Source organism: Marmota monax, unplaced genomic scaffold (genome assembly GCF_021218885.2).
Source record: "Marmota monax isolate L192 unplaced genomic scaffold, Marmota_monax_Labrador192_F-V1.1 WCK01_AAM20220418_F8-fsc00211, whole genome shotgun sequence".
Classification (NCBI taxonomy): Eukaryota; Metazoa; Chordata; class Mammalia; order Rodentia; family Sciuridae; genus Marmota; species Marmota monax.
This window is the reverse complement of record NW_026694080.1, coordinates 2,207,614-2,226,817: the sequence shown is the minus strand read 5'-3', so window position 1 is coordinate 2,226,817 and position 19,204 is coordinate 2,207,614. Positions and strand designations below refer to the sequence as shown.

Below are 19,204 nucleotides of genomic sequence, written 5' to 3'. Positions count from 1 at the left end.
CTGCTATACCTACTCAGTAGTCAAAGGGTCTCTGGCTTCTTAAAGGGGTGAGAAATGACCTGGAACCCAAAGGAATGGGAAGTCCATGGAGAAGGGCCTAAGGTTGGTGGGGAGGGACCAAGGTCTTCTAGTCCACGGGGTGGAGAATAACACCAAATCTCAGAATTCTGGAGGCTTACTGAGATCTTTTTCAATAATAAGACAGGTACCTGTCAGCATGCTCAGCTTCCTGCACCCCAGCCTGATGGAGAGAGGTAGCAGAGGATACAGAAATACCAGGTGGGGGATTGCACAGTTTATTTCCAAACACAGTCAGAGGACAGGGTGTTAGGTGGCCAGCAGTCTGCATCTGCATCCCCTCTCTGCATTTGGCTTAATCAACAACTTCCCTCCCCTTGTCCCCAAGTCCCTAGGCTGTGCAAGATAGAGAAGGTACTGCCACTGCCTCCAGGAGGAGCCTAGGCAGGCGAGGAGCATGGAGTGTGGGGTGGGGGTGGAGTTCAAGTATTCACAGTTCTCCCATTCAGATTACACTATGCCCAGGCCATGAGGCAATTCCAGCTTCAGGATGGCTCCTGATGATAAAGACCCTCTCCCACTCAGACACTGCCTCTGAGCTCTCCTTTTTCTTAAAATAAACCAAGCCCTAGGCCCTGCAACTGGCAAGCAGGGGCCTCAGCACACCTGCTTACCCAGGAACCCAAGGGAGGGTCTTTACGTGTAGTGACTGGATTGGAAGCAAGTGGTTTCAGGTGAGGGGAAGGGGAAGAACTGAGAGGACCTGGGGGTGAGTGGGTGGCAGGCTTGGAGGGTCCTGATGGATATATTCAGAACATTCTAGTCTGCACTGCCACCTCCAATCCCACCTCTGCCTCACACCCCAGGCCCAGAATCCCTGAGAGTCCAACCACAAGGCCAACATGGAGTGGGGGAGTGGGAGCAGGAGGGGAGCTGAGCAGGTCCTTGACCCCCTACACCAACCAGTCCTGTTCCTGGGAGCCATGTTTAGGGAGGGCCAGGACTGTGCTCAAGTCCCACCTCTCAGGCTCTGATTTTCCAGAATAACTGAGTCCTGGGGGCACAGGATTGATCCACTGACCAGCATACCCTAGATATCCTGACCCTGGACAGAGTGGTGGGAAAGGGGATGGGTCCTCCCAAGGGTATATAAAAAGCTAAAACCATTAGAACTTCCTGGGAAGAAGTGGTTCCTAGCCTCTTGCCTCCCTAAGGTATCAATCTCTGAAGCCCCCTAAAGACAGGACTAAGGGGGTCCCAGAGAACTGAGGAAAGAGACTACAGCCTCTCTCTGACAGGATAGTGCCCAGAGAAGGGGCCCATTAGCACCATGCAATGTTGGGGCACCTGTGTAGCCTGAATGACCTCTGGACGGGGTCCACTGCTGGAATGCCCACTTGCTAAAGCTTCTGTACTCTTGGGGGGAACCCCTGCAGGGGAGAGGGGAGGGAGTTTTGGCTAAAATCCAGTCAGGGGTCCCCACTTGAACCCCAAAGGGCCCCCCAGGAGTCATGACTTGAAGAATCTTCGTACCACAAACTGGCCCAGCAGAACCACAGCCAGAACCACCAGCACATTCCGGATTGGGCCGTTGCCCAAGTCCAGGGCGGCCACCTGCCAGAAGAGACAAGGTGGTCAAAGAGAGGCTGATACCGGGCCCCAGGGCAACCCCAGCAGCAGGAAGGATTGGGTGACCCCCAGGCACTCACCCAACCTCCTCTCTGTGCGATCCACCGGGCAATGCAGCGATGCAACATGAAGTCGGCCACGAAGTGGGTCACCTGGCCCAGGAAGCCTGTCAGGCCATGCCGGTAGACGTGTAAGGCCAGGCGATAGCCAAAGCCCAGGAGAGCCACCACACGGCCCCAGTTGATGCCACTCTCAAACAGGCTGTGAGCAGAGCATGCCACAGGTCAGTGGAGAGCTCCTGAGGGCCCCTTCCACCTGCCCTCCCTCTCCTGCCTCCTTGTACCCCACCCCTCTCCCAGATGGGAAGCTAAATGGCTTAGCTGCGAATCAGGGCCACAGAGGCTGCCTTAGTCTGGCCTTGATTTGGGAAGGGCCTGGGTCTCTGTGAAAGGAGAAATCTCAGAGGGCATAGGAGCTACTACTGGGGTGTAGCTTCCCAAGGCTACAGGCCAACAAGGCACAGAAAGGGCAGAGGGTAGATGAGCGGACAGAGGAAGTAGGGAGATTACCTGTGGGTGTTGCTGCTGGCCTGGCAGCCCGAGGGGACAGCAGAGAGAAAACGACAGAAGAGAGATTAGGACAGGTCCCAGAATTACAGCAGCATGGGGGCATGGTGGCTAGACATTTTAGCTCTGCGCACTAATTGTAAGTCTATGACCTACTCGCACCTTTACCACCTTTACATTTTCCTGACACTCCAGGTGCGGTGGTGCACTCTTGTAATCCCAGCGGCTTGGGAAGCTGGGACAGAAGGATTGCAAGTTCAAAGCCAGCTTCGGCAACAGTGAGGTTCTAAGCAACTCAGTGAGACCCTGTCTCTAAATAAAATATAAAGTAGGGCTGGGGATATGGCTCAGTGGTTGAGTTTCCCCTAAAACCAAACCAAACCAAAACCAAACCAAAACAAAACAAAACAAAAAACCAAATTTCCCTGACACTGTTTCCCTAACTTATGTGGAAATGATGGCTGATACTTTGCAAAAGAGGACACTGTTCTAAGTGTATTTTTCCTACTTCAAAGATCAAGAGACTGAGGGGTAGAAGTTTCACAACTGCAGTTAGAGACAAAGCTAGAATGAGGCTGGGTGTGGTGGCACATGCCTGTGATCCTATCAACTCAGGAGGCTGATGTTGGAGAATCACAAGTTCAAGGCCAGACTTAGCAATTTAGTGAGGCCCTCAGCAACTTAGCAAGACCCTGCTTCAAAATAAAAAATAAAAAAGGGCTGGGATGTGGCTCAGTGGTAAAGCTTCCTGGGTTCAATCCCCAGTACCAAAACCAAACCAAACCAAAACAAACAAACAAAAAACCACCACCAACAACAAAAAAACTGAGAGTTGAATCAGGATTTTTTTCTTTTTTTGAGGTTCTAAGAATTGAACCCAGGGCCTCACACATACTAAGCAAGCACTCTTCCACTGAGTTTTTGGTGGCTTTGCTCTCTATGTGAGATTGCCTCTTAGGTACCAGATTATTGGGAGCCATTTCCAGGTCCTGGGGGGGTTTAGTACCTTTAGCATCTCTGGGCCATCCTTAGATGGCCCATCTTACCCTCCCAACCCAGGGCCCCCCACAGTGTCCTGATCTAACCGGTCAAGTCCTTGGTGTCAGAACTCATAAGAGCTGTGAGCTTATGCCCCAAAGACAAATCTGGAACTCAGAGAGAGAGAGAGAGAGAGAGAGAGAGAGAGAGAGAGGCCAAGACCACATGTGAGCTAACAGACACCAGGGAGTGTACACATGTCCCCTGACACTGACAAGAAAGAGTGTGCCTGACCATGCTGGGGAGACCATCACATAAGCAGGGTGCAGCACAGTGGTGACGAGACGGCAGAACAGAGTGACAGCCGGGTACCTGGAGGCGATCTTGGTGAAGAGTTCATAGGCATTTGCAGCTGTAGGTTGTAGTTGTTCAAGCATGCTCTGGAACTCAGAGTCGTAGCGCCGGTTAATGTCGTCACCAATCACAGCGAGCTGCCGACCCACCTGCCCCATGGTACTGCAGGAGTAGGAGGCAGTGGAAAATGGGCTTATAGCAGAGGGGTTCCGCCCAAGGGGCCCTGGCCTTGTGTACCTCTCCTTGGAGGTCCCTGACAGTGTTAGCTGACGTGAAGGCGGGGCTTAGGGATAAGGAGAAGGCATGTGTCAAAAAGGGTGCATGATCTTATATGGGAGTGGGAACCCAAATGAGAAAGGAGTGGTAATGGGAGGAGAGAAGCCCCCCAGGCCTTTCTGGCTCCCAGGACCCACACATAGCCCCATATGAGCCTCTGTCCCCTTAAAGATGTCCCTACAGGGCTAGGGCTTACCTGGTAGGTTCTAGGGCCAAGGCAACCATCTCTGGGTCAGCAGGGGCAGCTGCCCCCTCAGCCTCCTGCTCCTGCCGGTGACGGTAATAAACGTAGCTACGGAAAACCTCCTCCGTGTCCCGGGCTACCTGCTGCTCTGAGATCAAAGCTGGGAGTCAGCAAGGGAAGACTGGACCCTAGCAGTGCATCCTTTGTGGGGGACTCTGTGTTCCTCAAAGCCATGACTGTCCTCACCCGAGATAGAAATGTTCCCACCCCGGCCCCATGGTGGACACCTAGTGCTCACTGTGGAGTCCTCTGCTGGTATATTCACTCAGTCCTCACAATCAGCTGGGAAGGGAGAGAGTTCCAGTTTATAGAAACCACAGCAGAGGGTGACCAAGTAATGCATACAAGGTCACACAACTGGAACAAGCAGTGGAGCCAGGGAGTAATTCCAGGCACGTGGGCTCCCGAGTTTACCTCTGTGTGCATGAGGCCTTGGGGAGAAACAGAATTCCAAGTGGTAGCTTTGGGCCAAGAAAAGTCACAAAGGGAGATAGAGACATGAGACCTGAACCCCAAGTCCAAGGAACAGCCTCTAGTGAGCCTTAAGCTTGGCCTCCCTGCCATCCACTTGGAAGAGAGAAGGCAGGCGGCCATCTTACTTCCTCCCCCAAGTCACAACAATTGCGTTTTCGGTGGACTCCGCTCAGTGATAAGCCAGTTCACTTCCTTATTTCTCCTACTACAGGGATACAACAGCCAGGCCCCATCCTCCTGCCCTCCTCCCTCACCTTCAATCCCGCCCTCTGCGCAGGGAGGGCACTGTGCCCTCTTGCATGCTGGCTCCTGGGCCTCTCCCAACCTCTGGACCTTCCCAGCCCAGGCTCCGCCCACTCAAGCTTGACTCAAGCTCCAACTCCAGCTCCCGCTTTTGAGCCCAAGGGGCCACCAGCCTTGGGCTGGGAGATACTTTCCTCCTTTATTCAAGGAGCTGAGCTGAGGTAGGACCTCAGCCCTTAGTCCTCTCGGCCCTACCCACATGGGCTCCCTGCAGCCTCCAGATAACCCTTGTGTCTACGGGAGTTCATGGTCAAGAAGACCCTTACCAGAATCGGAGGTTGGCTCTCCACATTCCTCACTGGGAGGACCTGGGCCTTGCCCGGATGCCATTTTTCAGGTCTTAGTAGAGGACAGTGTCAGCCTGTGGGAATGGGTGAGAAAAAGCAGAGATAGGTATGGGCTCTGACCAGGGACCCGAGAGAGGCTGCCTCTACCTTGGGTCCCAGCGGTATCTTCCAAGAGGAAAGAGAATTCACTGAATGACTCACTGGCCATCTTTCTAAGGAGATGGGGTCAGAAAGGTGAGGCAGTTGGGGCTGGGAATACAGCTCAACTGGTAGAGTGCCTGCCTCACATGCACAAGCCCAGGGTCCAACCTCCAGCACCACCAAGGAAAAAAAAAAAGAAAAGAAAAGAAAGGTGAGGCGGTTAGGGAGAGACCAAGGTATCTAGGTATCTGTACTGGCAATCAGGACCTTTTGGAGGGGTAAGGTCACAGCCATGCCCTGGTGGCTCTTGTGTCCCATTTCACATCACTAGTTTCAGAGGTTGAGGTTTCTTTCAGTTACTCCTAGGGCTACCTGCAGGCTCTCCAGCCCACACTACCACATTTGACCCCTCCCAGCCGGTGACCCTTGAAGGCCCTCCTCAAGGGCCCACTTCCCCCTGGCTGGCAGAAACATACTTTTTTTCCAACTCAGGCCTTTCAGCAAACACCTCCTGAGAGCCTGCTGTGTACTCCTACCACTGAAGTATTGAAAACCCACCTACCCCAGTGAGATAAAGCATCACCACCCTCATGGACAGGTGGGAAAAGGAAGGCGAGGTGAGGTTAGTGCCTGAGGCCATACAGCTAGTCGGGGCAGGTCAGGACAGTTATCTGATCTCCAGGAGTGCACACACCGTTTATCTTCTCTTCCAGTTTGTGGATTTGGGATTTCAGAGGGTGTCCTTTTTCCCGGGGCAGCTCTCTCCATCCGGCAACTCCCTGTCTGTGCCCTCCCCACTCCTGCCCTCAGAAGGACCTCAGGAGTCAGCGTGACACAGCCCCCAACCTGCCTCACACCACGCAACTCTGCCACACACCTGTGCTCTGGTTCCCAGCCCCAGTTTTCCTCTTTGCCCAGTCCGAGCATGGCCTCGATTCCGGCTGAGGGAGTATTTCCTGATTTCAACGGTTTCACTTTCAGTTTGCGCCCCTTCCAGAGCCCCACTTCTTTCCAAGTGTCCTCCATCACCCTGGCAGGAAGCGCCCCTCCTCCTGTCCTTGAAGAGGACTCAGCCCCACCCTGTACAAGGGCTGCAGACCCCTACCTGGCCCCAGGCCCACATTCCCTCACTCACCCTCCTTCCGCTTAGGCCTGGGATCATTTTTGAGTTACCTAAGAGCTCCCTGAGAAGAGGTAGCGGAGCACTGAACCACCTGTACACTCAGTTTTTCCTACCTCTACCCTCTTAGGGACAAGGATGAGGCAAAGGCAGACCCTCCCCTCCCCCACCCCTGGGCGCCAGGCCTTGTACAGCTCTTTGCCTGCACACCTCACCCCCCAGCCTCTTCCTAAGATGCTCTTTCCTCTTCTCTGGTCTCCAAAATCTGGTCCCCCTGGGACAGCACTGCCAGGGGATGCTGACGGAATCACCAGATCCCTCTAACTCCTTCCTCCCCAGGGGCTCACTGCTGGAGAGCAGACAGAGTCTCAGAACAGCCCCCAAAGCCGGCAGCCTATGCTCACCAGGGCCTCCGCCTACCCCCACCATCCCAGTGGCCTAACTTCCCATTCCACCCCCATCTCCTTGGCTTGCTGGGCCTATGAAAGATGTTCCCCAGGAAGATACGCCTGGCCTGGCCCCAGACCCAGTCTAGAGATCCCGGGGCAGCAGAAAGCTCTGTGAAAGTATTATTCCCTACCCTTGACCTTGGCTCTGACCTCCTCTCCCAACCCCCCAGATTGCTAAATTGCCTGGTTCTCTGGCATTCAGGGCCATCCAGGGCCGAGGCTAGAGGGGGAGCTATCTGGGAGAGGGGAGCCAGAGGTAGCCTGTCGCGACCAGACCCCCAGCGGGGCATGGGGACCTGCCTGGGCAAGTCTCGAGACTTCTCCTCCCTACCTGGCTCTCGGTGGGCTCTCTGCCTCACGCTGGGGCTGAAACTTGCAGGATTAGGGAAGATGGAGGGAACTGCCGGCTTACCTGTCCAGTCTCTGGTCCAGAGCCGGAAAGCTCGGCAGGGCCAAGGCCGAAGATACCCAAGGGCTGGTGGCTGCTCCCAGCGGCAGGGTTTTGGGCTCAGCTTCCAGGAACCAGCGTCAGTGCATTCCTGGTGTCAGGATGCAGCTCTTGCTTGTCGTGGTGCGGCCCCAGGGACCCGCGCGGCTCCACCGATCCTAGAGGTGCCGGCAGCACCCAGCTGCAATCAGCTCCCTCTAGAGGAAGTTGCTTGGTGGCCACCGGATGCGGATGCACAGGCCTATAGCCTGGAGGCACGGGCTGGGCGGGCTGTAGGGGGAAGCTGGTCCTCCCCCTCTCCCCCTCCTCTCTCCCCCTCCCCCCACCCACTTCCCAGCCAGGCTGAGAGGCTTCCTGGGGCTCACTGCTTTTCCCATCCCTTATTCCAGTCCTCCTTGATTTTCCCTCTCTTCCCTCAGTTAACACTAATAAAAAAAAACACGATTGAGAAGTTTCTTAAGCACCTCAACTTAGCAATGCAGTTTAGAAACCATTCTTTCCTTGTATCTTCTCTGCACCTTTGGAAGTCGGGATGGTTGACTAGGCCCATTTCACAAATGGACAAAGTGAGGCTGGCTCTACTGGTTTGAGGAACTGTCCCAAGGTCACTGACCTGGGTTCATGGTCAGAGTCGTGGGTGCTACGAGGAATACTGCTACTAAACTGGGATTCAATATACATTCAAATCTGGGCAACAAGGCACCTTGGAAGTCACTGGGATCCCAAATCTTGAAGGTGACCGGCAGGGAAGCAGAGATGTAGACCCTGGAGTCTGTGCTACCACCTAGACCTGGGCAGGCCAGTGGGGACAAGAGGGAGGACAGAAACTGTGTGGCTTCAGGAATGTTCCCAAGCACAGAATAAACTACAGAAGGACAGAAGTGTGTGCAGAGTCCCCAACAGCCCCCGCCTCCTTCTTAGGGTCCCTTCCCTCACAGTCTTCCTGTCTATCCCCTGCCAGGCCTTCTGGGCTCTCAAAAACCTCTTCTCCGTCCAGTCTTGACCTGGACTCCAGCCCCATTGCCACCCCCAGCTTGTCCCCCATGCTCCCTGGAGCCTCGTCAACCTGGAGCCCAGCTAGACTGCGCCCTCTCCTCTGCTTCGTCCACTCTGTCCTCTCCATCTCCAGTTAACACATCCCCCTCTATGTCCCCCACCCCATACTGAGACCCCACCCCCGCCTCATCTTTGCCTTCTAGAACTCCTGGAAGTCTCCAACTGGAGGTTTTAATTTGAAAACTCCCTGTTCTTAAGCAGTTGGTCCTGGGCTGCTGCAACTCTTCCTTGAGTCAGGGTCCCTCTCAGGATGGAGGCCCCAGCTCCAACCTCGAGATCACGGTCACGGATTTTGGGCCGTTCTCCTATGTTCCGCTTTTTCCGAAGCTTGGTAGGCAGCAAGGGCAACCCAAAGAGCTCGGACAAGGCCCTGGCCAGGGGCCAGTTGTGCCTGCTACAAGAACAGGATACCACCTCCCTGAAGACGGGCCTCCAGGGGGACTGCGGGTGGAGGGAGCCAGGGCCCCTTGCCTCGCTGCCCTCTACCTTCTCAGTGGCCGTGCCCAGGGGCTCCGCACACCTGTTACAGCACGAGGCCTTTGGGCTGGGCATGGGGGACATGGGCTCCCAGACCACTAACCCCAAGGAGGTCCTGAGGCTTACAGCCCAGTGCGTAGAAGTGAAGCCATTCCTTCCTGGAAGAAGCCTGGAGGTGCTGGGCAACATGTCAGAGAAGGAAGAGGCGCCAGCAGGGGAGGCCTCGGGGGATTCAGGGGATTTAGACAGGTGAGGTGCTGGGGTCAAGGAGGGTGGTTGTGTTGGGGACCCGGATGGGGCGGGAGCCTAAGGTAGAGGTACCGGGAAGAGGCCTGAACATGGGACACAGGTGGGCCAAAGAAGTGATCTGGGCAGGAAGGACTTCATTAACACTTCTTTGGGATGGGCTATCTTCAAATCTGCTGGGGCCGTTCATTAATATTTCTTTGGGATGGACTTTGGGCCTAGGGCTTTTCTTGGGACTTCATTAACATTTCAAGAGTTGCTCAACTCTTCTGGAAATTCATTCTCAGCATGGCCTCCATTTTAGATTTCACTCGATATTAGACCCGATTTACCTAACTACACTGACTACCTAACTTTAAATCTGGCTTCAGAGGCACATGCCTGTGATTCCAGCCACTCAGGAGACTGAGGAGGGAGGATCGCCAGTTTGAGACCAGCCTCAGAAATGTACGGAGGCCCTAAGTAACTTAGTGAGACCCTGTCTCCAAATAAAAAATAAAAGGGGCTGAGGATGAACTCAGTGGTAAATGAGTTCAATCCCTGGTACCAAAAGAAAGAAAGAGTGGGGAGGTCTATAGATGACGGTTTGGAGGGGAGACCCATGGGGTCCTTCACAAGTACAGGGTTGTGGATGAAAGGGTGATGAAGGGTGCGGTTGGGGGTGTGGCTTTGTGGTGGAGGGCTTGCCTAGCACTTGAGGCCTGGATTTGGACCCCAGCATTGCTAGGGAGACCATGAGAGAGGGGGATGGGCTAAGGGCTGGAGGGAGTACACAGGGTGGGCTCAGCTCCCTCCGCCTCCCTCTCCTATTCAGGCCCTCCTCCCTGCTGCCTGCCCTCCAGACTCTCTCCTTCTGGTTCCCCACTCCCCCTGGGCCTGGGCCTTCTGTGTGAGAAAGGGGGACCGCCTCTCTCAGTCTCCTTTCCTCAACACTGACTTTCTTGGGGTGGGGGGATAGCTCCTTCCATGACGAAGACCCCAGGGGGCCCAAAGGAGAGGGCTAATGGAGGGGGCCAGGCAGGCCTGTGGGAAAGCCTTGCCCAGGAGGTTTGGGGTGGGAAGGTCACTGCCACTTCTCTGGGCCCACCTGCCTCCCCTAGCTGTCTGTGCTTTGGGATTAGGAGCCACTGTGCCCAGGCCCTGGAGGAGGAGCAAGAATGCCTGAGGTACACGGAGCTGCTGGAAGTCAGCCCAGAGGCCTTCAGCAGGGAGGAGGAGGAGGAGGAGGAGGAGGAGGCGTGCCTACTTGATGGTGAGTAATGGTGGCCCTAGGCCGAGGGGTGCAGGGGGAAGGCCTGGCAGCCCACAGGACCCATTCTGAGGAATGCTGAAGTCAGACTGCTTGGGTTCGAAGCCCACTTCCGCCAGGCTGTGGGATGGTGGCGTGTTGTTAACCTCAGCAGTTTCCTCATCTATAAAATGAGAATAAATCAGTTGCAAGGGTTGACCAAGGTGGCTTCCTCGGGTGCCTAAAACTGGGCCTGGCACACAACAAGGGTTTGGTAAAGAACCCTTTGGTAACCCTGCCCTCAGCTCAGCCTGCCCCACCTCCTTGCCCCGGGACCCCTCCTTCCTCCCAGCCTCCTGCTCATCAGTGACTGCTGTCCTTTCACAGGAGACCTCAGGCTGGCCTCTTCCAAGGCAGGAACTCCCTGGAACCGCCTCCTTGGTGTGTACAAGCAGCTCCAGAAATCAGCCATTGTCAAGGTCTGTGGGGGTGGGGGGTGGGGTCCTGGCTGAGCCCAGGCTATGTGGCTTGGTCCCTTGGGAACAGTCCCCTTTCTTCACCTTCGGGGACTGTTGTTCTCTCCTACTTTCTGTTTTCTTGAGGGAGGGTGGGGGCTGCAGGCTCCGGGTCCTGGCCCTCTGCACCTGCTCAGAGACTTGGCAGGCCATCAGTTTCCTCTCAAGGAAGGCTTGCCCCTCCAGGAGAAAGGGGAGGAAGAGGAAATGAAGGAAGAGGACAATTCATTCAAGCTCTGTGTCCCAAGAATTATTGGCTTCCAGTCACCACTGCACAAGACTTTTAGGTCCACAGATACAGTGGGTAAGACTCTCCACCCCACCCCTCACCTCCCGGATTGTTCCCAGACCCAAGAAGCCCCCCTTATATTGCACTCAGTCCAAGAGTACAATATAAGCATTGACCACCAGATGGCATCAGAGGACCTAAGATGACCAACAGGGATGGGGGGGACCTGTGTGTTATGGGGCTGGAGGTCTCTAGGTCCAGCAAGGGTCCCTCAGGGTTTCTGAGGCTGCAGGGTTGGGGTGGGGCCACTCGAGCACCGTACTTTCTCCAGCCCAGAGGTTTTATTTCTTTGGGAGGAGTCCCTGGTTCATGCACTGCTGTGTCAGAGCCCTGGAGAGTCCTCTCTCCTAATACAGCCCCAAACATGAAGGACAGTTGGATCAAAATTGGTAAGAATGTATGACAGGGGCTAGGGATCTACTCAGTTGGTAGAGTACTTGCCTTGCATGCCCAAGGCCCTGGGTTCAATCCCCAGCACCAAAACCAAAAAAGAATATATGACAGAAATCACTGTTGGCCTGTAATCCCAGCTGCTTGGAAGCCTGAGGTAGAATCGACTGAAAGAAGGATTGACCACAAGTTCAAGGCCATCCTGGACAACTTATGGAGCCCCTTTCTCAAAATAAAATTTAAACAAAGCACTGGGATTAGAGATACAGCTCAATGGTAGAGGGCTTATCTAGCATGCATGAAGCCCTGTGTTCAACACCCAGGACCACAAAAAGAAAACAAATGAAAGAAAAAATTGTTGAGCCAGGGTGTAGCTCAGTGGTAGAGGGAGTACTTAGCATGTATGAGGCCCCTGGGTTCAATTTCCAGCACCAACGTTCACCTCCCAAACCCCTGCCAAAACCCAAAAAGTCATTGTTGACATTTACTTAGCCATCACTGGGTGACCAGACCCTCACATAAGCACTTTTCATAAAATGGTAGATTACAACTCTGAAGTAGGTCCTGTTATCATCACCACTTATAGCAGGGAAGCACAGAGACATTAGATAATATGTCCAAGGTCACACAGCTAATAATGAGCAGAGCTGGAATTGAACTAACAGATCCAGGCTTTTGTGTGTGTGTGTGTGTGGTACCTGGGCACTTGACCACTGAGCCACATCCCCGGCCCTTTTTATTTTATTTTTATTTATTTATTTTTAAAGAGAGAGAGAGAGAATTTTAATATTTATTATTTCTTAGTTTTCGGTGGACACAACATCTTTGTTTGTATGTGGTGCTGAGGATCGAACCCAGGCCACATGCATGCCAGGCGAGCGCGCTACCGCTTGAGCCACATTCCTAGCCCCCCAAGCCCTTTTTAATATTTTATTTAGAGATAGGGTCTCACTAAATAGCTTAGGGCCTTATTAAGTTGCTGAGACTGGCTTTGAACTTGGGATCCTTCTGCCTCAGCCTCCTGAGCCTCTGGGATTACAGGCTCCTGTCACAGGGGCTGGGTCCAAGCTCTTTAGTATGTGGGTGAAGAGATCTACGCCCCCATGCTCTGCCCAGGAGCAGCCGCACATCTCTGTTTTGCAAGAGGGAGCCCCCCTTCCTGGGGTAGGAGGGCCTGGCTGCCTCCCAGTAACTGAAGAGCTTTGAGGGGGCGTTCTTGGGTGGCCGAGCTGGAGTGAGGTTGGAAGAGCAGCCTCCCTCTCTTGGTCCTTGGGTCCCCAGCACCTGGTTCCACTCTGCTCCTGTGTTCTCATGCTCTGAGAATATTGGAATAGCAAACTCGGTTTCTCCTACGCTGTCATAACACAAAATACTGTGATACAGATGTGTGGCAGTACATCCCCACGCTCGAAGCCATCTAGCAGCTCCCCAGGTTCTGCAGAGGAAACCACCCGGGGTCCTCCAGTCTATTTGGCTCTGACACTGTTTACCTAGAGAGAGCATCAGATCCCACGGGTTGAGGACTTAGTGTCACAAGACTGTCCTCCACATTATTTATTTGCGATACTGGAGATCGAACCCAGGGGTACTCTACTACTGCACTATACCCCCAGCTCTTTTGATTTTTTACTTCAGCCACTGGCTAAATTGCCAAGGCTGGCCTGGAACATCTGATCCTCCTGCCTTAGGCTCCTGGGTTTCTTGAATTATAGGCACAGGCCACCGTACCCGGCATGTCCCCCACTTTAAATGCCAATCTCAAGTGCCAGGTTGTTTTATCTGTGCTTCTGACCAACCAGCTACCAGTCAGGGTTCCTGTGACCCCCTCCCCAAGCTCAACTTGCTTGAGCAGCTCACAGAACAGAGGAGACATTTGACTTACCTTTACCTGTTTATTATGAAGGATATCACAAAGGGTACAGATGAAGCCTAGGGCAGGGCCTGGGGGTTTCACACCCTCTCCTGGCCACCGGCCACTGCACCCCAGCTACCCAGCAATTCAGCCACCCGGAAGTTCTCCAAGATCCATCCTTTTGCTTTTTCATAGGTATGATTGACTAAATCTTTGGCCACTGGTGATCCATTTCACCTTCATCCCCTCTCCCCTCCCTGGAGGCTGGATTTGCAGAGGTCAAAGTCCCAACCCTCTGAAGCCACCTTGGTCTCTCAGGTGACAGCTGGCATCCCCAAGCTGTAGAAGGGCTGTCAGCTCTCAGTCATCCATCCACATACCCAAAGACACTTACCACTTTGAAGATGCCAAGGATTTCAGGAGTTGCATGCCAGGAAACAGGATGAAGACCAAATACATATTTCACAATCTCACATATGCCCATCTCTCTGGCTCTCAGGTTTTGTGGAGTCGGAGTTGAAGAAACTTCTGGCAGTACAGCGAGAGGCTCGCCTCTGGAAGATGGGCAGCCTAGAGGGCCGGGAGCTGCTGACCTGGCCAGAGATCACCCTGGAGGAGGCTGGCATGGTGGATGGCCAGGTATGTCTGGCCACCCCAGACCACCAAGGCCCCTGCCTGAGGGCGTTGGTGAAAGAGGCTTCCCACCTCCTCGGGGCTCAGCCCCCACTGCCTGGGTAGGGTTGGGGAAGACCCCTTTTTAGTTGTAGCATTTCTGAATTCAGGACCCTTCGACCCTGAACTCACATGCACAGGCACAGACACACATATGTGTGCATCCTCACCCCCCCCCACTTCCTCAGTCATCTCTCACTTGAACCAGAGTCATGAACAATGAGGGGATTTGTCTAGACAGGCTGAAATCATGTTAGAGCGCGATATTGCTCTTCTTCTATTCTCTCCCCTGTTCTCACCCATTCTCACAAGCACCCAGAGGCTCTAGAGAGCAACCCCACCGGGCAGACCAAGGACCAGCCACTGCTCTCCCTCCTTGACACCCACCATGAAAGCTTAGGCCTGTCTCAGCTCCTCTGCGAGCCTGGATGGATCTCTTGTTGGAACAGCGCCCTTTTGAGTTGATTTCTCCCCTGCCATGTCCATGTGGCTTCCAGAAAGAATGAGCCCAAGGTTGAGAGGCCAACATCTCTAAGCAAAGTCTCAACTCTGGCATTTACTTGCTCTGTGACATTGACTCTAAGCCTTCAAGGGTCTACAGTTAAAGGCCCTGCCACACTGGGGACAGTGGCATATGCCTCACCTCCTGAGGTAGTGATTACTATAAACACTGGGCACTGGGGTACTCTCCCATTGTCCCGAACCTCCCTGAATGCCTAGGTCATGGGAGGCCCTGTGTCCTCTCATCCATAACATACAAGTTTGCCAGGAGCGGTGGCTTACGCCTGTAATCCCAGTGGCTTGGGAGGCTAAGGCAGGAGGATCACAAGTTCAAAGCCAGCCTCAGCAATGGTGAGGCGCTAACCAACTCAGTAAGACCCTGTCTCTAAATAAAATACAAATAGGGCTGGGGATGGGGCTCAGTGCTTGAGTGCCCCTGAGTTCAATCCCTGGTACCGCCCCCCCCCCAAAAAAAAAAGAACAACACACAAGTTCCCCTTTTAAGGGGCAGGCCCCTCATTTTTTTCCCTTTCATGCTAAAAGGCTCTAATCTTGGGACTCCCCCTCACCTTCCTTCCCTCTTCTTCTGAACTGTCCTGTCCCAGGGCTCCCGGTCCTGGGGCAGCCTGAGCAGCAGAGCAGCATGGAAGGGCCCCGAGGAGATTCTGGGTGACACAAGTGGGGTCCTATCCAGTCCTTGCTTTGGGGCCAGAGTTGCATCCACAGTGTTTCAGGGTCCCACCTCCTGGCCTTTGGAGAATGCTGGGGGCTTGGGGGAGGGAAGGGTGCAGAGTCCCCTAGGTGTGGATTCCAGGGCAGAGGTGAGGGAGGGAAGGGGTTGGCTGGAGTACCTGGGTCCTGGGATTTGCAGGGAACCCCTCCCCCCAAGTTGAAGAGAGAATGGAGTCTCCATTTTATGGCAAGGAGGTATAGCTCGGGTTGGTGGCACCCAGCCAGCCTTGGGATTCTGGAACAGGTGGCTCTGGGGTGCTTCTTTCCTGAGCAGGGGAGGGTCTTGGTGTGCAGAGCAGGGAAGGGAAGGAGCCCACAGGTGCGGAGGCATCTCCTTTTCTCCGTTTCTGCCCCTCAGCATCTGCTCCTCGAGGAGATGGATGAGATGGGAAACTGGCCTCCTCCGGAGTGAGGCCCCTGCTGGCCAGAGTCTGTCCTGTCCCACACCCCTGGGCCCACTTGTAGTAGGAACACGTCGCTCTTCCAGGACACATCCAAGAAGCCCCTAGAGCCTGGGGGGGCTTTGGAATGAACAGTGTCCACGCATCTGGAGGGTGGCCCAACATACTGTCCCCACCCATAAGACTCGGGCCTATGATGTTATTAATAAAAACCTGGTTTGCCTTTGGCCTCTGTGGCTTTTGTCTTTGGACCTTGCCCCCTCATCCCTGACCAGTCTATTGGGGTCTCACTTGAGTCCCCAGTCTGTGCCCAGAGATGCTAGCACAGTGCTGGCTGCAGAGCATCTGAGTGGGGAGAGCAGGGAGGCCTGACCCGGGGTGGGGAAGGACCCCTAGCCCTGGGCCCGGTTAGGAGGAACATCTCTGAATTCCCTCCCTCGCTGCTCCCAGCCATGCTGTGGCCTCACAGGGAGGATCCGGGAATTCTCCAACAGGAAGTTCCTGCCCAGCCAGCTCAGGGACAAAGCCAGGAAAGGGGCCCTGGAACTGTGGGGACCAGCCTTAGGAGGACTGGGCTGGGGGGCAGGCGAGGGAGGGGGTCCCTGGGTTTATTTTTTTGGGTTTTTTTTTTTTTTTTGTCCTGGGGATTGAACCCAGGGGCACTTAACCACTGAGCCATGTCTGCAGCCCCTTTCTGTGTTTCATTTACAGACAAGGTCTCACTGAGTTGCTTAGGGCCTCGCTAAGTTGCCAAGGTTGGCTTTGAACTCGCGATCCTCCTGCCTCCACCTCATGAGCTTCTGGGATTACAGGCGTGCCCCCACTGCACCTGGCTAGTCCCTGGGTTTGATGTAGGAGGGGTGACTCTTCAGGCTGGGATACCCATCCCCTGCAAGCCCATGGTATGGGGTTAGGGCAGGGCCCACGCTGTGCCATGCTCACGGCTGGGCACCTCTGGGTATTCCAGGCAGGACAGGTCAAAGGGGTGTGGCATGGCCTCAGGAGAGGTCCAGATTGCTGGAGGGCCCAGTGCTGTCTGATTCCAGAAGTGAGGGGAGGCTTGGGATGAGGGTGCATAATCATGCGTCCTAATGGTCTATGGAAGGGTCAGGCTGGCTTCCCAGGATCCCATGGGCAGGAAGGCCAGGCCTTTTTTGGACACCAGGGGGTGCTGTTCTCCAGGAGGTCTTGCTGATCCCAGAGGGGCCCCAACTCTTCCTTTTCCACAGTCCCAGGCTCTGAGCAACCCCAATATATGTATAAGAAAGCTCAGTTGCCTCCATTCTTCCCAGAGTGACAGTTATCCAAGGAAGCTGGTCTGATGTTTCCCGTGTGTCCCCTCGTGGTGTCCAGTCTGGGGCCTGGTGTGGAACTGAAGTTCAACACAGAACGAGGTGACCATTCTTTTTTTTTTTTTTTTTTTTTTGTACTGGAGATTGAGTCCAGGGATGTTCTACCACCGAGCTGTATCCCCAGTCCTTTTTATTTTGGGGACCGCATTCACTAAATTGCTGTGGCTGGCCTTGAATTTGTCATCCTCCTGACTCAGCCTCCTGAGTTGCTGGGATTATAGGCCTGTGCCACTGCTTCAGGCCACCCTTAATAATCACTGTGATTGAGAACAACAGCTGTTAGGTGACTGGCCCTGTGGCCACATGTTAGGGTGGGGGGAAGGAAACTGCAGCAGCTGATGTCCTGGCCCAACCCAGCCTGCTGAGGGTCCAAAATCCCACTTCCCATCCGCAGCCTGCAGGGGGCTGGGGATGTTAGCCAGGGTTAGTTTCTCATGGGTTGCAGTGTGTGGGGGTCTTTCTCCCGGGCTTCTTGGCCAGGAACCCTGGAGCCCTTGACTCAGAGTGGAGCAGGGCTGGTGGAAGGGCATCTGCAGCCTCTGAGTCAGCCAGGAGGCTGCCTTGTGACCAGATGACTCACCTGTGCCCTAATGGCCCTGCTAATCATTTCCTCCCAGAGTGTAGGCTCTCGGGAAGGGTGGGGGCCTGGAGGGCAGATGGTGGGTCCTCTGGAACCTTGAAGCCCTTTTCCTCTCTGCTCCTTGTCTCCCAGTCTGTGGTGCAGACTGTGGCACGTCCTCTCAGTTCCTGGGATTCCCAGCTGTGGGCTGGGCCTTGTGGCACGCTGGTGCTGTCTCTGCTGCAGGACAAGGATCTGTGTGCTGGTGCAGGAACGAGGGCCTCCTCCCAGCCCCACAGGTCCTGGGCAGTTTTCTGTGAATGACCTGGCTTGGTACTCGTGGGGACCATGGCAGGGGTGACCTGGTGCAAGGACTTACTCTGGGGGAAGACCCCATGGGTGAGTGCAGAGGTTCAAGGTCAGTTTCAAAGTTGCCTTCCCCCGGTGTGCAGATAGCAGGGATGTCTTCCAGGCACACCATGTAGGTTGGGCCTTGTGCCAGGGTCTTGGCTGAAGGTCCAGGGGGCTCTGAAACCCAGTCCACCAGGCTCAGCTCACCACGTCCTGCTCCCTGGCACAGGGCTGTGTCCTCCAGAGTGGTGCCTTTCTGATTTGCTCACCAGGGCCAACTGGGTTGGCAGTGGCCCTGGTCAGGTCCATGAGGACAGGAGTGTCCTCCTCGCTCTCCTGGTTCCTCCCTTCTCTCCCATCGTCCCCCACCTCTCTCTGTTGGTCTACGTGAATCTGTGTGTTCCTGTCTGTTTCTCTCTGTTGCCAAATGTCGCCCTCTCTCACTGCCTCACCCCCTGACGTATTATGGAATGAGGGCACAAAAGCCGCCCCCCACCCCAGTCTGCTCAGAGGATATTTTTGGGACTCAGTGGAAGCTGAAAGAAAGGCTGAAAGGATATTTTGGAACGCATTTGGAAGCGAGGGCCAGGGTGGGTCTTACTGGGGAAATATGGGTGGGATCAAAGGTGGGCCTGTTCACCCCAGGAGATGCCTGAGACCTCTCTTTGTGGACCCAGGATCTACAAGGGAGACGGTGCCTCCTGCCCTGTGTGGGAGCCCAGCCAACGGTCAGCCTTGCCTGTCCTGGAGTGAGGGAGGGCAAAGCCACTTGCACTATTCCACAGCTGGACAATGAGTTAGATGGAGAGTAGAAAGGCAGGGGAGAGACTCAGTGGAGGCTCTAGACCAGTCTCTGAATCTGTTTCCACATCTGCGAAATGGGTGAATCACAGGCTTCTCATGTGGGCTGAATGAAGAGTTCTTGGCTCTTTAATCCCCCAGCACCAAAACCAAACAAATCAAAAACAAAACAAACAAAAATTGCTGCTTGGCTCAGAATGTTCCCAAAGAATCCATGGAACCAAAAAAAAAAAAAAATGTTTTTCCTTAAGCGTCTACTATATCTGATCTTATTCTGGGCACTAAACAAAGCATAAGAAACCTCTACTTTTGAGGTTGGAGATTTAGCTTCGTGGCAAAAAGCTTGCCTAGCACCCCTGAGTTGGGTCCCCAGCCCTGTGGTGGGGGGAACCTCCACTTTTCAGGGCCTGCAGTTATTGCTGGTGGGACAAACAATAAACTAATATGTCAGGGGGTGACTAGGAGGAAAGACAGGTGACTAGGAGGAAAGATGAG

The 19,204-nt window shown here is 54.4% G+C and overlaps 2 protein-coding genes across 3 annotated transcripts; one reads left to right on the top strand and one right to left on the bottom strand.

Moving 5' to 3' along the window:
- Window positions 1-273: 273 nt before the first annotated feature.
- Bak1 (BCL2 antagonist/killer 1) lies at window positions 274-7,498 on the bottom strand. Of its 2 annotated transcripts, none has more exons than XM_046464552.1 (6): window positions 7,252-7,498; window positions 5,109-5,203; window positions 4,018-4,153; window positions 3,564-3,707; window positions 1,728-1,908; window positions 274-1,632 (listed from the first exon to the last, which is right to left on the bottom strand). In XM_046464552.1, the coding sequence occupies exons 2-6, from the start codon at window positions 5,170-5,172 to the stop codon at window positions 1,528-1,530; spliced, it is 630 nt and encodes a 209-aa protein (XP_046320508.1). In that variant the 5' UTR covers window positions 5,173-5,203; window positions 7,252-7,498; the 3' UTR covers window positions 274-1,527. The 2 variants fall into 2 exon arrangements, with proteins under 2 accessions (XP_046320508.1, XP_046320509.1); XM_046464553.2 differs by lacking the exon at window positions 7,252-7,498 and adding an exon at window positions 6,148-6,292.
- Window positions 7,499-8,593: 1,095 nt separating this feature from the next.
- Window positions 8,594-15,832, top strand: LOC124106743 (gametogenetin-binding protein 1-like). The gene is made up of 6 exons (XM_046464495.2): window positions 8,594-9,069; window positions 10,188-10,322; window positions 10,647-10,773; window positions 10,996-11,113; window positions 13,840-13,979; window positions 15,604-15,832. The coding sequence occupies exons 1-6, from the start codon at window positions 8,594-8,596 to the stop codon at window positions 15,655-15,657; spliced, it is 1,050 nt and encodes a 349-aa protein (XP_046320451.1). The 3' UTR covers window positions 15,658-15,832.
- Window positions 15,833-19,204: the final 3,372 nt, after the last annotated feature.